Source organism: Beta vulgaris, chromosome 1 (genome assembly GCF_026745355.1).
Source record: "Beta vulgaris subsp. vulgaris cultivar EL10 chromosome 1, EL10.2, whole genome shotgun sequence".
Lineage (NCBI taxonomy): Eukaryota > Viridiplantae > Streptophyta > Magnoliopsida > Caryophyllales > Amaranthaceae > Beta > Beta vulgaris.
In genome coordinates, this window is record NC_079202.1 from 1064782 (window position 1) to 1081307 (window position 16526).

General features: G+C 35.6%; 1 protein-coding gene across 2 annotated transcripts; it reads right to left on the bottom strand.

Annotated features, from left to right (window-relative positions):
- Nucleotides 1-1162: 1162 nt before the first annotated feature.
- On the bottom strand, nucleotides 1163-12070 carry LOC104902314 (leucine-rich repeat receptor protein kinase HPCA1). 2 transcript variants are annotated; one of them, XM_048637738.2, is made up of 20 exons: nucleotides 11950-12070; nucleotides 8541-9815; nucleotides 6948-7071; nucleotides 6769-6840; nucleotides 5657-5731; nucleotides 5481-5552; nucleotides 5183-5344; nucleotides 5022-5096; nucleotides 4820-4891; nucleotides 4668-4739; nucleotides 4508-4576; nucleotides 4326-4400; nucleotides 4159-4230; nucleotides 3941-4075; nucleotides 3345-3817; nucleotides 3079-3231; nucleotides 2816-2958; nucleotides 2489-2708; nucleotides 2160-2395; nucleotides 1163-1961 (listed from the first exon to the last, which is right to left on the bottom strand). In XM_048637738.2, the coding sequence occupies exons 4-20, from the start codon at nucleotides 6825-6827 to the stop codon at nucleotides 1458-1460; spliced, it is 2667 nt and encodes an 888-aa protein (XP_048493695.1). In that variant the 5' UTR covers nucleotides 6828-6840; nucleotides 6948-7071; nucleotides 8541-9815; nucleotides 11950-12070; the 3' UTR covers nucleotides 1163-1457. The 2 variants fall into 2 exon arrangements, with proteins under 2 accessions (XP_048493695.1, XP_010688349.2); XM_010690047.4 differs by lacking the exons at nucleotides 8541-9815; nucleotides 11950-12070 and adding an exon at nucleotides 7260-7492.
- Nucleotides 12071-16526: the final 4456 nt, after the last annotated feature.

Below are 16526 nucleotides of genomic sequence, written 5' to 3' on the forward strand. Positions count from 1 at the left end.
TATTTATGTGATTTTGGAGTTAAAGCTTTGTAATTCTTGAATCAAATGATTATTATGAAGTTAGAACTTGGAAACTACATTAGGCCAGTAGCTATATTGTTTTTAAATTGATAAATTATATGGTTAAAAGATTAAGTAATAAGTTTTGAGTTAAAGTACTAAAACCAGAAATTTTTGTCATATTCAGTAGAACGATTGTGTTGAAATGATAAGACTTTTGTAAATCGATCGAGTCCTAACCAACCTTGCTGATTGAATATCTTTTGGATTGTCTGTTGTGGTGGGGGCTGAGTCCCCACATTTGCAGGATTAAGGAGAGAAGGTGGGAGGATCATCTTACTTGTCTAAGCTTAAGGTTGAAGTAGTAATAATAAGAACGGAAGCGGGTCACCTAAACTACGTTATCTAAATAATTAATTTTGTATAATACCGGTTATGTAAATTGATTAGATTGGGAATTTAGTTTAAATCCTCTAGAATAGGATGTAATAAATAGTAACTACTTTTGTTGATATTAATTAGAGTAAGTATGATATCATGAAGCTACTTCTCTAGTAGTGGGAGGTGGTCATAGTAATGCTCACGCGGTTAGATGCTTAACTCATGCATGATAGGAGAATTATGGATTGGATTAGTTAGCTATTGTATACCTTACATACTTAAAAAGAATTAGTTAGCTATTGTATAGGGTTTTCATTTATCATTTAACCTCTTTAAACCCCATGTATAACTTTTTAGGGGAGTCATGCTTAAATTAATATAAGGTATCGCCAAGAAGATAAGTGGTCGAACACGTTTGTGTCAGTTTTGCTTTTAACAAAATATTGATAACAAGGAAGTTCTTGTTGCCAATTACTCCCTCCGTTTCTTTTTAGTCCGTTTCTTTTTAGTCCGTTTCTTTTTAATCTACACACTGTTGTTTTTTCTATTTTTGGTAACATATCACATCTACTTTTGCCTCTTTTTCCACCCATGTCATTCACTTTTTAATATTTTAACTCACTCTTTAGTTTCTCTCTCTCACTTTTCAGTTTCTCTCTCCACCTTTTCAGTTTCTCTCTCATACTTTTGTACTTCCTCCTTGATTCTCCCCCAAATAAAGTGAGTAAATTAAAATGAAACGGAGGGAATATAAAACCAATAGCACAGCTTTGTGGTCACATTAACAATTACTTTTCCTTTTAAATTTTAATAGTATGTATATATATGTAGTTGTCACATAGTATACCCCAGATTTCTAATATCACACTCTATAAACACCTAATTTTTTCTTAATATAAAAAATCAAGGTTGACCTAGTTGGTTGAATGTCCTCCTTCCACCCTTGTGACAAATATTTGATTCTTGCTCCGTTGCAAAATGGGATCCCTAATTTCCTCTTCACTTGTACAATAGATCTCATCTTACCTTAAAAAAAACCTTTCATAATATAAGTTGAAAATATGAGGAGAAAAGCTCTACTTTGGTTCTACTATAGGTGATGGTGTGTATCCACCACTGTAGTCAAAGGCACCAGTAGTGGCATCTTTTTTTGTCAAGGCACCATAAGGATGCCCAAGAACACCTTTGGTGGCTCCAAAATCTGTGACTGATGAAGATGTGGACGTTGAACCTGTATTTATCCCATCATTTTGTAAAATGTTTTCTATCTCCTTAACAACATCACTCATTGTTGGACGGTCTGATGCAGTTTCTTCTACACATTGCATGGCTAACTCCACAAACTTTCTGAATCCTATCAAATTAGGAATGATCTTAATGATTGGATCAATCATAGCCTTCAAGCCACATAACTCTTCATCATTCTTGTTCATTATCATTTTAACCTCCCTGACTATGTACTTTCCTTTCGTGATTGGTTGCTTTGCGGATACTAGTTCAAGCATTACTACGCCAAAGCTATATACATCACTCTTCTCTGTTAACTGTTGTGTCAAGTAATATTCCGGATCAAGATATCCCTGCAAAATATCCGACTTCTTAAGTATAAAAGAACAATAACCATAGATTCTCTATGCACTTAAGCAACAAACATTTAATGCTTAAAAGGAAAAGTACTGGATAATTTTTTCATGGCCTCAAATCCAAATTTCGAAAAAAATGAAGGAACTCATTTATCTAGAGGATACGTACGAGACTTCTAATGATAATAATCTTACCAGTGTTCCTTTGACTTGAGTAGAAACATGACCCTTTGTGCTGTCAGAAACCAGCTTACATAAACCAAAATCTGCAACCTTGGCTGTTAAGTTTTCATCCAACAATATATTGGTAGACTTGACATCCCTATGAATGATGGGAGGGTTTGCAAGCTCATGAAGATATGCTAATCCTCTAGCTGACCCTAAAGCAATACGCAATCTTCTCTTCCAATCAAGATGAATTCCAGATTTTCCTGTATCAGAATATGTATAAGAGGATATATGAATAAGATAATCCATGGAAATTTTATGATTGTCGAACTTTTAACAATAGACACAAAGCTTACCTGACAAACTGTCTCTGAGTGATCCATTGGGCATGTACTCATACACCAACATCTGTTCCCCTTGTTCAAAACAGAAACCCAATAGGCCAACTAAATTTTTGTGGTGAACTCGTGAAAGCAATTCAATTTCAGTCTTGAATTCAACCCCACCCTGCTTAGATCCATGTTGAGCTCGCTTGATTGCGACTTGTTGACCATCAGTTAGCACTCCTTTATAAACCTGATGATAATTGTGAGAAAAGTATTGAATAAGAAATGCATAGCATTTACAATGTTTACAGTTGGGATAACACTGGGAAGCATAAGTTGGTTGGTGATGACACAAACCTTGCCATAGCCCCCAGAACCTATCTGATTACGCTCAGAAAAACTAGTGGTGCACTTCTTTAGTTCATCATACGAAAACCATCTCGCTCCCTTTAACTGTGGGGCACTGCCACTATCTAAATTGCCGCTTGAACCCCAAGATACTGGACAAATATAAAAACATCAACTAAGTAGTAGTAAACTAGTAATATTGAAGCTACAACCGTACCTGCACTAAAATCTATAGTTTTACTAATTAGATTTGCAAGCTCTGAATAGCTTACCAAATGGCCTACTCAAACCAACTGCTCTCTCAGCGCGTATTTTTTGCTGCATAGCGTAAATTCCCACTCCCACAACCATGATTACTAGAAAGGTACAAATAGTAGCGATGCCTGCAATTAAACCTAAGCTAATAGAAGCTCTTCCAGTTGTGGCTAGCAACAATCAGTCAAAACCCATGCTGATCAGTAGTATATAATTATAATATATATGTCTTGGACAGCCTAACAAGGTAAAGCAAAGTTAAATGGTGTTATTGATGTATTACCTGGGAAGAGATAAGGTGATGCAATAAAATAGTATGGTCCAAACTTTGGGGGTGGCTTATAAGTTTGATTACTTAAATCAAAGCCAATCCTCAGAATTTCTGATCGGTTGAAATATTTTGTACCAGATGGAAAGATTTCCAAATGAACTTGGAGGTAGTCATCTATGTTGAAGAAAGGATTTTGAAGAGAAACAGAACCAGGAGTTAGGCCCAGCTTCACCCATAAGCTCATTTCCAATTCGTGGAAGGTGTTTGCATTAGACAATTCTCTGAATGATGGTCCTCGAAAGTAAAAAGTCCCTTCATATGGGTATGCACACTCGCAACTCTGAGGACTCAGCTTCTGGTCTGCTGGACATTGCTTACTCCCACAATTAGCTAGACTCGTTGAATAAGGTTTTCTTGTTTGCTGCTCAATCTGACAGTAATCCGTACTAGAAAGTGGAGTAATGCATACTGGGTTTCCGATCAATCTGTTATTAGATATAGCCAATTCACATTTGTTGGTATATCATATGTATATTGCTCCTCTGGATATAAAAGAAGAAGTAACCAAATAACAACAAGTTTGTCAAAGCACAAACACCAGTACTCACATCAATGTATTTGTGTATCTAGAGCCAAGTGTCACTGAGGATATCTTGTTGTTCTCAAAATCTACAAGCTGGAGCTGTTGGCCAATGTCATCACCCATATCCAATGTTCCATTGAATGAATTGTTTCTCAATTTTCTGTTATAATATTTGATTTGTTTTCAGAAACAAAAAGAAATGCATGTTGTTCTAATGTTTATTTGATCCAACTAATAACTTACACTAGCTGCATTTGGGGAGCACTGAATAACTTTTGAGGCACAGGTCCTTGAAGTGAACCGTACTCGATCATCCTAGGAATTGCATGGAATTAATACAGATAACAAGTTATTGAATCCATAAGATATATAATCTATTTGGCCTGAGCACCAAACTTTAAAAGACTTACAATGTAGTGAGAGACAATAAAGTTGAGAACCATTCTGGTGCTTCTGAGCCCTCAAAAAAGTTGTTGCTCAAGTCCCTATGATTACAAAATGAGCAATTAATAAGAAGTTACATGGGATTTATATTTTATGGGAACAAGTTTTCTTCTGCATTAAATCATTCCAAAGATTCCTTGCTCCTTACACGTAGCTGAGAGAATTCATCCCCATCAAATTTGGCAATGGACCTGTCAGTTTGTTGTGCCCTAGGTTCCTGAAAGAATACAAAAGATAAGAAGTCAATGATCACCTGTTATTGTACAATGAAAAATCTCATCATCAACTAAATCTTAAGATCTACCGACAATTCAACAATACTGGTGAGATTCTTGAGATTGAATGGCACCTCCCCTGTCAAGGAATTCCTGTCAAGCCGTCTGCAGCAAAATGAATTTAAAGGAATTTTAGACGAGGGACAGAAGAGCATGTAACCAGCTCAAGAGTGTTATTTACTCACAGTACTTCAAGAGTCTGAACAAGTCCCAATGTGGATGGAATTGTCCCAGTTAGTTGATTTCCATCGAAAAGTCTGGTACAAAAGTGGAGCCATAAACATTATTAGAAAGTAGAGTAAAATTATAATTTAAAGATGTTTAAGTGCAGGTGGTAATTTTCTACAGACTACAGACAGAGATTACAGAAAAACTTTAGGCACTTACACATGGATTAATATCATCTCCGAACTGAAAAGCTCAGACGGAATTGATCCTGAAAGCCGATTTTTGTTGAAATGACTGCAAAATATGAGTTGTGGTATTCATGTTGTTATAACCAATCCATAAATGTAAATACATGCATCATAATAAAAACAAATACCCACAAATGCTTTGCCTTTCGCAGGAGATCCAGGCCCGGGGTGTTAGGTGTTGAGGTAGGGATAGATCCTGATAGCTGGTTGTCTGCCAGGTCTAGCCAGTACAGTTTGGAGAGATTACCAAGAGAGTGGGGTATTTCGCCAGTTAAGTTGTTAGAGTTCAGTGCCCTGTTACATAGAATATGGTTACAAGTACTTCACACATTAATTGCCCACAACAACAACAATGTGATCAAAGGAATGTCTAGTGATATATGTAAACAGTAACAAAGCGAGGATGACAATGGCTTTAACATTTCATTACAAGAAGGATAGCTCTGCAAGGTTGCCAAGCTCCATAGGAATGCTACCACTGAAACTACAGCCTGCCAAGATCCTGCAGGAAGCATTGAGAATATCACTCATAGAATGAAACTTTAGCAAGTACTTTTAGTTTGTTATTCGTTTCATTCCTTCTTTATAAGAACAAAGCTGTCTTACAAAATATTAAGTTTCTGCAGATCTCCTAGTCTTGGAGTTAAAGAACCAGTGAGGCCCCGGTTGAAAGAGAGGTCCCTGCAGAAGATACATTCCAATCTTGAGTAAGGTTACTACAAGTTCTTTATGATGATGCTAGACAAACAATAACCAGTCCAGTCTTCTGAACAAGTATCCCCAGAAAATTAATTCCAATAAGCTAATTAGCCATATTTGTATTATTTGCTGGTATACTCCTATATACTTCCTATGAGATTTATGGTATAAAAAAACTTTGGCGACATAAGGCCTATTTTTTCTCTGGAATTTATAACTGAGGTGAATACGGTTAATCATTCCTTGCGTTTCCTTTTTTTTATTTACTAGTAGTGAGGTCCGCATCACATAAGTTGGATGGAGTTAAAATATTATATTAAGGTAACATAAAGTTTATTTGTGAATAAAGGAAGTACAACAGACTTTTAAACCTTTCCTATGAGATTTTGTGGGGTTAGATTTTAGGTCCCAATTTATGAAATCTGACCAAAAGTCAGCATAAATATCTATACAAATATATTAAAAGGCCTGCATAAACAAGAAATTGTGCCACTTGGCACTCTCCGTAGGGAGTTTTAGTTCATGTAATCTATGTACAATAAACCCGAGACCTCAAGTACGTATAACAATTGTTACCTTTTACTGGTGTTCAGTTACACACTTACACTATGGAAGGAAAACAACTTATAAGTGGGGATTGAGGAGAAAAAAGTAATGTAAAACCATAAGGTTCAGGAGGGTCATAACTAAGTGGAGATAGTTAACCACAAGAAATGGAAACCATTACCCCAACCCTCATACCAAACATGTAATGAAAATGGTTTCTTGTTTCCCTTTCCAACACAGCAACACTAATATATATCATACCAAACATGTTCTTTATATCTTACTTGAGAGTAACACTAATTGTATATCATATGAATAAAAAATGGTAATGCAAGAGATTGAACCAAAATCTAGTTGGTGATTAGCCTCTTGTTTGCATCTGCAATATTGCCTTTAAAATTTTGAATCAGAGCCATGGATATGCAGCATACATTTCAGAGATAAGTGTCTAGTGCTGAAAGAATATTACTCACAGGGATCTCAACTCTGTTAGCCCCCCGATGTCACCACTAAGTTTACCTTTGAGCCCCATTGTAGATAAACCCCTACAACATTAAAAGACACATAATGATTTAAAAGAAAAGCTCGATAAAAATCGATGATTTGATGAGGCAATTAATTGGGCTTAAGTGAAGAAAACATGCTCACTCACAAGGCTGTGATCCTTGATTTATTGCACGTTACCCCTTCCCATGGAGCAGCACAGGGATCATCAGACTTGCTCCAGCTAGGTGGTGTGTTTTGACATTGCGCTTTCAGTGAATGCAGTGCTGCAGCTGCATGATCATTAACATTCAACTGAGTCTTTAATCATGTTTACTATTTCTGAACATTTCAAGGTAAGAAGTTAATTAAGATGTAAATAAGCAAGAAAATATATATGCAGCACAGCAGCAGCAGCACAGGCCGAGTTCATGAAGAAGGGGGAGGGGAGGATTAGGAAGGAGGTTGCAGGTTGCTGTACCATCTCCAGAATCAGTGAGACACAAGATTAAGTTAACTTTCGCAAAGCCGAATAAACAAAGCAGCAAAACTCTGAATGCCACCATCACTGCTTGAAGCTGACTAAGTTAGTTATGGCAAGATTTGCCAGAAAAAGCAGTGGATGGGCAGTATTGTTTTAAATGTTGCCCTTTTCTTGCAGCTGTTGCTAAGCATGATGGTCTCAGAAATACTATGATTACGGCTGGCCCCCTTATTCAACTCCCTCTTGTTAAGTATGATGTCTTAGACACACTATGATTATGGCTGATTTTTACTTATCTTGAAAGCTACTCTAACCATCACTTTCACTAGTCTCTAATCTTTATAAGTTTTTGCTTATCTTGAAAGCTACTCAAATTCATTCACTGTAGCCACTACACTATAATTCTCTCTCTCCACTAAAACTCAGGAGCTTGAAAGCATGGGCGCCTGAAATTTCTGTCGCCGGTGAATTTGCACCCACCTTCAAGTAATCAGGTTAGTCCCTCCCCACCACAAGTCTTGCTTTTTGAAGTTTCTTGCTTGTATCTCTGCTTCTTAAAATTGTTTGTTTTCTTCATTTTTTGATCTGTGGAATTATTTGTGGAAAGTTGGGCCTTATGTACGAAAAGAAGTAATGTTATGATTTCCGAGTATTTGCAAGTTTATCATAGGGAGTTCATTACTGACTCTGTATTAGAATGGTTAGCTATTCATCCTGATTTACAGACACACAACATTTGGCAAACTCGGGTTTCAAAATATCCTGAAATCGTGTGAAGCTTTTTTTTTATGAAATCCATCTTTTTCCAATATTTGTACTAAAGCTGTCTTTTATATTCATAGGAAATTGGCTGCAGCCTGCAAGTCATTGTTATTTATACAATCCTTGTATTAAGTCATTTGCTTTCTTCAAAAAAATTTTTGGGTCTTCTGCAGGCGATAACCATGCTTTGCAGACCCAATTTATTATGCATTTAAACTCATAGAATTACATAAACATATCAGCGGGGCGGAGACAAAATATAATTGGGTGTGCAACCTACTGTATCATGTATAGCCTTGTAGGCAAACTCAAGAAAGAACAAGATGCTCAAAATGAAACACCAATACATTTGATTCTTGTACATGCCCAAATGGCCAAATCGACAAATGAATCAGCTTCTATACTTCAGTGCACGATTCTCTCTCATTACAAGGATCGTGAAGGGAATTCTTGAACTGTAAATGGGTGGATGCACCTTACAACAGTGTTCGATGGAGATACTCCGAAAGGTCTTACCATTTGAGCAAGTTCATGGAAGGTTGCTTAGATATCTGACATACAGAGCTTCAATTCTTAAGGCTACCACCAATACACATTGCTGCTGCCTTCTGATAGAATAATCATATGATGTACTGGGCTTGCCTTCCAATTGATCTTGTACTTGAAAAGAAAAAGGACAATGATCAAATAATAATGACAGAAAAGTTGAAACTAATGATGATCTCATTTCATTCATTGTTCGATAAAATTTACACCCCAGATAGCCATGTATGGAGATCCCCTATATCTCTCATATGACATCAAGGGCAAATATATAATGACAAAATATGATTACATTCTTCTAGAACCTGTGAGATTAGCTGTGAGAAAAATTTGGACCACTTGCGTACTTCATTCGCCTTGTCTGGACTTTCTTCTGCTGATATCATGATTTTCAGAGGATTAAAAGTGGGTGTGACTGCATAACAACCATCTGTTAGATATTGTGCAGCTCACACCCAAGTTATGCACTCACACCCACTGCAAATGATGGAAAGATCCTCTGACATCATGAAGAAATATCGGTTATCAGAAAATTTCAGAGAAGCAGTCAGATGAAAGCAAAAGAGAAAATAGTAGTAAAGAAATAAAGGAATGATAGCAAAAAGCTTTTGCACTCAGAAATTGAGAGTAATTTCACTTTGTGATGCTGTGGAACTTGTTCTCATTACATTCAACCAATACAGCAAAGCACTAGTCCTATCTACTTCTTCTCTACTTAATTTCATTATCATCTTCTTCTTTTTTCTACCAACTGTAAAGCTGCTGACTTTAGTCTGTGCTCGAAGGCTGCCATATTTAGGTTGGAAAGATGTGTCTCTCATCCTAGTTCTGTAGTTCATAACACTAACAGAACCTGTGAAAAAGAGTGTATCAAGATAAAAATAAAAATAAATTCTACCTCGATGTTTGAAAATTGAAGAGCCTTGCGAGCTTTCTTCAGACCAACTTTCTTCCTCTCCACTACCGTTGCATCCCTAGTGAGAAGACCTTGTTTGAGAGGAGCTCGATGACTTCCACTGACTTTCAACAAGCCCCTGTGGCGATACCAAGAGATATCACCTGACGCATGTGGTTGACCTTTTCTGTTCATGGCTTTGAGTTTCTAACTTACTTAATGAGAGCTAATAAAAAGAAAGAAACTCCACCACCATTAGCTTTGATGAACACATCATAGCTCGTCTCGCAACCCAAAGCAGCCAATGAGGTCTTCACATATTGGAGCCATAGTGGGTTCCCCTGGAGATGTTCCTGCAGAGATTGCAACAAAAAGGCTTAAGACCACAGAATTTTATAATGGATGGCAATCACAGTTGCTTAAAATGTTTCATATATCTCCATTCATAACCCTTGATTCATTGTTTGTAATTGCAAAACTATTCATACCTAACAATCAGTAAAGAGCTCAAAGATTTCATAATTTGCTTTTCCTATCATAATAAGCAGCCCTGAAGCCATTTCCATACTATAACAAAGTCAATCTTTACTTAAAGAAGAAATGGAAATCAAACCTCCCAAGGATTAAAGCACGTATGACGACTTTTTATGAGAAAAACCGAAAGAGACTATCAGAAAACTGGTATCCATCTTGCAAAATGAAGCTCTTTTTCAGTTCACTTGCGCAACATGGTATAACTAGTTCACTACTAACTCCTAGTTCACTACTAACTCCTTTCTTTTCTTCCTCAAAGGTATTAATTAGATTCATCTTTCCACATCAGAAAAATACCCCCATGCCGTGATCTTCATGATCTTTCGTTAGAACTGTCCCCACGCATTAATACAATGTTATTGCTACTACCTAATTGCTATAACGTAATCAATAAATATATATGTTCTGACTTGCCCTAGGCCCTTGTCACCATCGTTTTCATATCATTCATTGTTGTCATCTAAATTGAGGGGTATGTCATTACCTTGCCCTTCTTCCATTACACCAATATGTTACACATAAGTGAATGGCATACTTATATAGGAACCGTCATTTGTAATTCTTCTCAACTTGAATATAGAGCTTTATAGTTTCTGATACAAGACACTCGCTAAATCTAATTCTTATGAGACGATACATAACTGGAACAATGTCATCTAAGCTAGTCTTCGGCAATTTCATATTGCTGTGACAGATGCAATTACGAAACAGATAATTGATGAACAATTAACACAAGAATAAACGCAGTTCACTAACAATGTGTTAGCTACGTCCACCTACAGAGGATAAATGATTTTATTAGGTTTAGGAAAGAGTATAGATTTCAGAATAATAAGAAGGGAAAAGTTAATTATAGGGTTTATATAGTACTCTACTAATTAATCTAAACAGATGAGCCCAAACTCGAAACTAAAACAGACTTGATATACTAAACAACATATACTGAAAAGTTCAGGGGCGTTGCCCCCTAACCCCGTGCTTGGTTAATCCTAGCACCAGATAATTAATTCAGGGCATAGTTCAACACATATAATCCAAAGTAAATACATTCATAGATCCTCCATATCAATCAAACAGCTTGACACTATTGACCTACTAGTTAGTAATCCTTAGCTCAACCACCAACTAGTCGTCACAGCAACACCAAATGGCATTAGTTGACTCATTAGGCTCCTCAAATCAGCCATCCGGACAGTCAAGAAATCACCATGCACAAATTGACAGTGAGTCCATAAATGTCATCTTTACCTATCTTTGAAACTCGCTCTTAGAGCTTCCTTATACTCCCTCCGTTTCTTTTTCATCTACACACTTTCCTTTTAAGTCCGTTTCTTTTTAATCTACACATCGTTGTTTTTTCTATTTTTGGCATTTCGTTGAAGACTGTCAAAGGACCAACTCAACCAAAAGCTTAAGCTTATGGTTGAGGCCCCAGGAATAGATTTATACTCTATCACTCCCCCTCACGCAAGAGCCCTTTGGGCTTGAAGTGTGGATGCAGCACATGTCTCCCTCATACCTGGCGCTAAATATTCCACTGACAAAGGAGGGGTGGATGAGATTCGAACCCATGACCTTTTTGTCACGTTGGCTCTTGTATACCATGTCAAAGGACCAACTCAACCAAAAGCTTAAGCTTATGGTTGAGGCCCCAGGAATAGATTTATACTCTATCAAAGACTCCCACCAAACAGCTTTACATGAACCAAACGAACACAGAATTCATTATATGCACTCAACTCAACATCAAAGCGTAAATCGTTTGTTTTCATGAACATGGAAATAAACAGATTCTTCTAACTTATAGAGACATTAATTGAAAAGTATAGGAGAACAAAATAAAGTAGAGCTAAATAAATAGAGCAATTATTTGCACAATTGAAACTCCAAAAGTGATACTGATAAGAATTAAGATTAAAAGCGGAAATAAGTTAGAAAGGGAAAACCTTTAACCTTGGCAAGTAGCAATGCCGCATTTTCTAGTTCCGGTGCTGATAGTCGTCTGCGCCGCGATTTGACGAATTTATGAAGGTCGACAGGCTCACGGATGATGCAGTCATCAAATTTAGGCTCCATTTGGAGGGTGTAAAATATTTTCAGTGTAAAATGATTTTTATGGAAAATATTTTATAATGGAAGATACAATTCCAAAATTAGTTTTTCATTGGTTGATTTCATGTAAGTAAAATAATGAAAATGCAAGAAATATAAAATGAAAGATAAGGAGGTAGTGAGAGGAGTGTGTAAGAGAGATAAGGAAAATAGTTTTCCTTTTATTTTGAAGGGAAAATCGTTTTCCATAATTGGGATTTGGGAGTGTAATTTTACTCAAGGAAAAATGATTTTATACTCGTTTACCAACCAAATAATGTAAAACTGAAAATAGAGGAAAACAGTTTTCTAGGAAAACGTTTTAGACCGGTGGGATTCGAACACATGACATTTGAAATAAAAAATGTAAGAATTTAACCAGTTGATCGATGGTGCGTGCAAGTGTAGGTAGAGGATGGTGTGTACTATCCAAAATACAGCAACACAAATAAAATGCAGGTTCATTAAACCAAAAACGTACGGAAAGAACATATGTTGATCATCGATGAAAATCGAAAAACATAAAACCTATTTTTCGAATTCATTACTTTATTTTTTCCACACAAATTTTCATAGATTCTCTCTCTCTTCTCCCTAAATCCTCCAATATCTCTCTAACTTCCCTCTAAACTCTCTCATCAAACTCTTCAAATTCTTCAAATTTTTTTCACAATTTTCGTACATGAAGATAAACACAACGAGTTGCAAAAAAAAATCAACAACATAAGGTATTAAATCTATGCATTTGATAAAAAAGAGAATATTTTTTTCATTTTGCACTTTCATTTCTTATTTTTTTCCTTCTTTAGTGAAAATCTTGATAGTGGTTTGTGAAAAAATGAAAATAACCTTGCAATTGATTTGATAAACAAAGGAGCAAGCCCAATGAACAAAGATGAACGAGTTCAACATCTAGAAAATAAAATCAAGTTATGTTCATTGTACTGCAAATATATGTTCGTTGTATTATTATAATGTAATCATTAAATTCGTGTTAGTCATATGTTTATTATATGTAGCCATATGTTTGTTATGTGTTTTTTCATATGTTATGTATAGTTGTTCATACGTTCATTGTGTGTTTAACACATATTAGTTGCATAATAATGTGAATTATGACATATCTTCATTGTCCTATCAGCATATGTTCACCGAAAATATGTTGGCCAGATATTTATTGCATTTTAGTCATATGTTCATTATGTGTTTGTAATATATTCAATGAAATAATATGAACTAATAATGGGTTGATTATCATGTAGTACTCCCTCTGTTTTTTTTACCATTCCTACTTTTCTGTGCGCGTCTTCCAATGCACGTTTTAAAACTTAAATATCTTTCATTATATATTATTAAAAATTATAATGATTGAATATTAATAAAGTACTAATTGAGACGAATCAAACAAGACCTCACATGACTATGTTTTTTCTTATAAATTGAGAACATTTGAGAAGATTCTCTCTATGCATGAATAGTGTCAAGATTCCAAGTGAGAAAGATAAAAAAAAACAGAGGGAGTATTTGTCTATAAATGTGTGATATTTATTCAAAAAAATTTTGTATGATTATATGATGTTTATTGTACTATTTACAAATACACAATGCACAATTTTTAGGTTGATGTTCATTGTATTACTAACATGTTCATTTTAGTTATGTTGGATCAAACCCACTAGAGGCGCTTTAGGGGTGGGGTTTCCCCTTACCACTACTCCCAGGGGGACTTGCCTGCAAATCCGGGTCGGGTTGACCTGTGCGAGGTTTCGGTGCGGTTAGGACGCCTTCTTCTTACCTTTAAAAAAATGTTTATTTTAGTTACATGCTCATTATATATGGTGATATATTTATTGTTTGTGGGAGCATGTTCATTGTATTATTAGAATGTGTTAATTGTATGTTTAAAAGATTATGTTCTTTGTATTATAAATTTGAATTATTTTACTTTAACCACTGCCTTTTCCTTTCTTGTCTCAGTGCAATTCGACTAGTTCAAAGACAACTAATTATATGTTCCAGTATCGAGATCTCACAAATCAAATCAATCGGAAACGGAAGGAAGTTCAGAAGCAAGATATCTTCTTAATGAACTCAATAGTGTTTAATCAGCAATACATGTTCTTTTGTAATACTCTGATGTTCATATAAGATATATTGTATAATTTTGGTTATATTTCTACATTTGGATACATATTAAATTTTGAATTAACCATCTTTTGTAATTACTTACTATTTTGATAAATATATAACTATTCAATTGGGTTATTCATTATAAATAGTTAATCAATAGTATGTTAATCAAGTGAGAAATGAACAATAGTAAAATTGAAAAATATTTTGAAATTAGAAAATTAGCGACAATTTTGAAAATTCTTAGACATATTGAATTTCGAAATTAGTCGAAAATGTTCAATCCAAAATTGCAATTGTTCATTCAACAGAAAGAATGTATTTGTTACACTAAATTTTTCATCAATGTTCATTCCGAAATTGCAAATGTTCAAGTCAACAACATGTGTTCATTATACTATAATGTCCATTGTAATAAAGTGGATGTTTATTGGTTTACAACGCACATGGAGTTAAAAAGTTGGGGAAAGAGAAATTGAAGTGGGTCACACAAACGTTCATTCCGAAATTACAAATGTTCAATTAACAATAACATGTGTTTATTATATTACATTATCCATTAGAATAAAATAGATATCCATTAGAATAACTCCAACCAATAATGAATCCCCCCTTCAAACAATGAATTATCGTATCACAATTTAATTCTAGCAAACCAAGGATGTCTTGGCCTAGTGGTTAAGATTGAGGTGCTGTGAACGATAGGTCACATGTTCGATTTCCCCTCCCCTTCTTTGTACTTTGTACCACCTTCGTGGCTCATATGGATAAAAAAAAACAATTTAATTCTAGCAAGGTCAAACCATACTCTTCCCCCTTCTAATTCCAGAAAGGATTCCTTCTTCACCATTGAATACAACATCTCTTTAATATGTGAATTATAACATTCAATATCTCTAGATCTTCCGATGCTTTATCTTTCACCTTTTGTAGATTGCTAGTTCTCTATCTTCTAAATCTCACTTTCATAATAATCTCTACAAATATATTAAAAGGCGTACGTAACAACGTCGATGCGCCACATGGCACCCTCCTCCTGCCATCATAATTTTGCCACGTGTTTGTTAACCAGCAAAGTCAAGTAGTCATCATTTAAAAAATAAATATGTTGAAGGCTGGGTTCGAACCCCTGATCTTATGTAAGGGTTTTCAAAGAATCACCATCTCATCTAACATCTTTTAGTGATCCATGTTTCCACAAAATTACAAATATGTGTTGTAATTAGTTAATATTATTAAACATATCCTTGCATCCTTAAAAATAAATAAATTTGCATGTTCATTAAAATTAATTATGTATGCATGATACCATTTGAAGAGCAGTGTTGACCACTACAGTACTACCCCTAGGGAGTTTTAGTTCATGTAATCTATGTAAAATAATTTTTTTAGAAATTGCATAGTATAAGGTTTGATCCCGAGACCTCAAATTAGAGGTGATCAAACATGGCCCGGCCCGCTGGCCCGGCCCGTTTTTGGGCCGGGTTTGGGCAGAATTTTTCGGCCCGCGGGCCGGGCCGGGCCCGGCCCGGTCATTTTTTTTTTGTTTTTGGGCGGGCTTTGGGCAAGCTAAAAACGACTTTTTAGTCTATTTTTTGGCCCGGCCCGTTTTGGCCCGCAAAAGCCCGCTCAGCCCGGCCCGAAATAGCGGGCTTTGGACACAAAAATTCGGCCCGAATTTAGGCCCGGCCCGGCCAATGGGCAAATTTTTTTGGCCGCGGCCCGGCCCGAACCCGGCCCGGCCCGGCCCATGATCACCTCTACCTCAAATGCATATACTAAAGTCTTAACTACTAGGGTAAGTTGTATTTATTGTTATTATCATAAAGTATTATATTAATAAATGAAATTTTTTCTTACCCGGGCATAGCCCGGGCCTAATAACTAGTTTCTATTGTTAATTTATCACCAAACTTTTTTTTTATCCGCTATTCTTTTCTTTTTTCTCTCTCCAATAAGCCACCTATTCTAACTAACTTTTAACTAGGGTTTACAAGTAATGACAATATAAATATATAAATACTTCCAACTCCTCATAGTCAAGGCTACTAAAATCATTATACAAAGTGTTTAATTATTGTCTCTTTATCTTTTCTATTATTACAACATTGAGAATAACACACTTTTTAATAAGATTATTAAAAAATACTCCTTTCATTTCCTAAAGATTTTTCTTGTTACTGTTTTTACAGATACCAAGGAGGATATATTTGTGTGGGGTGTGGGGTGGGTAAAGTAGGAGAGAGAAAGGGGTTAAGATAAATAAACAAACAAAAAAGGGTTAAAGTAGGAGAGAGAAAATGAGTAAA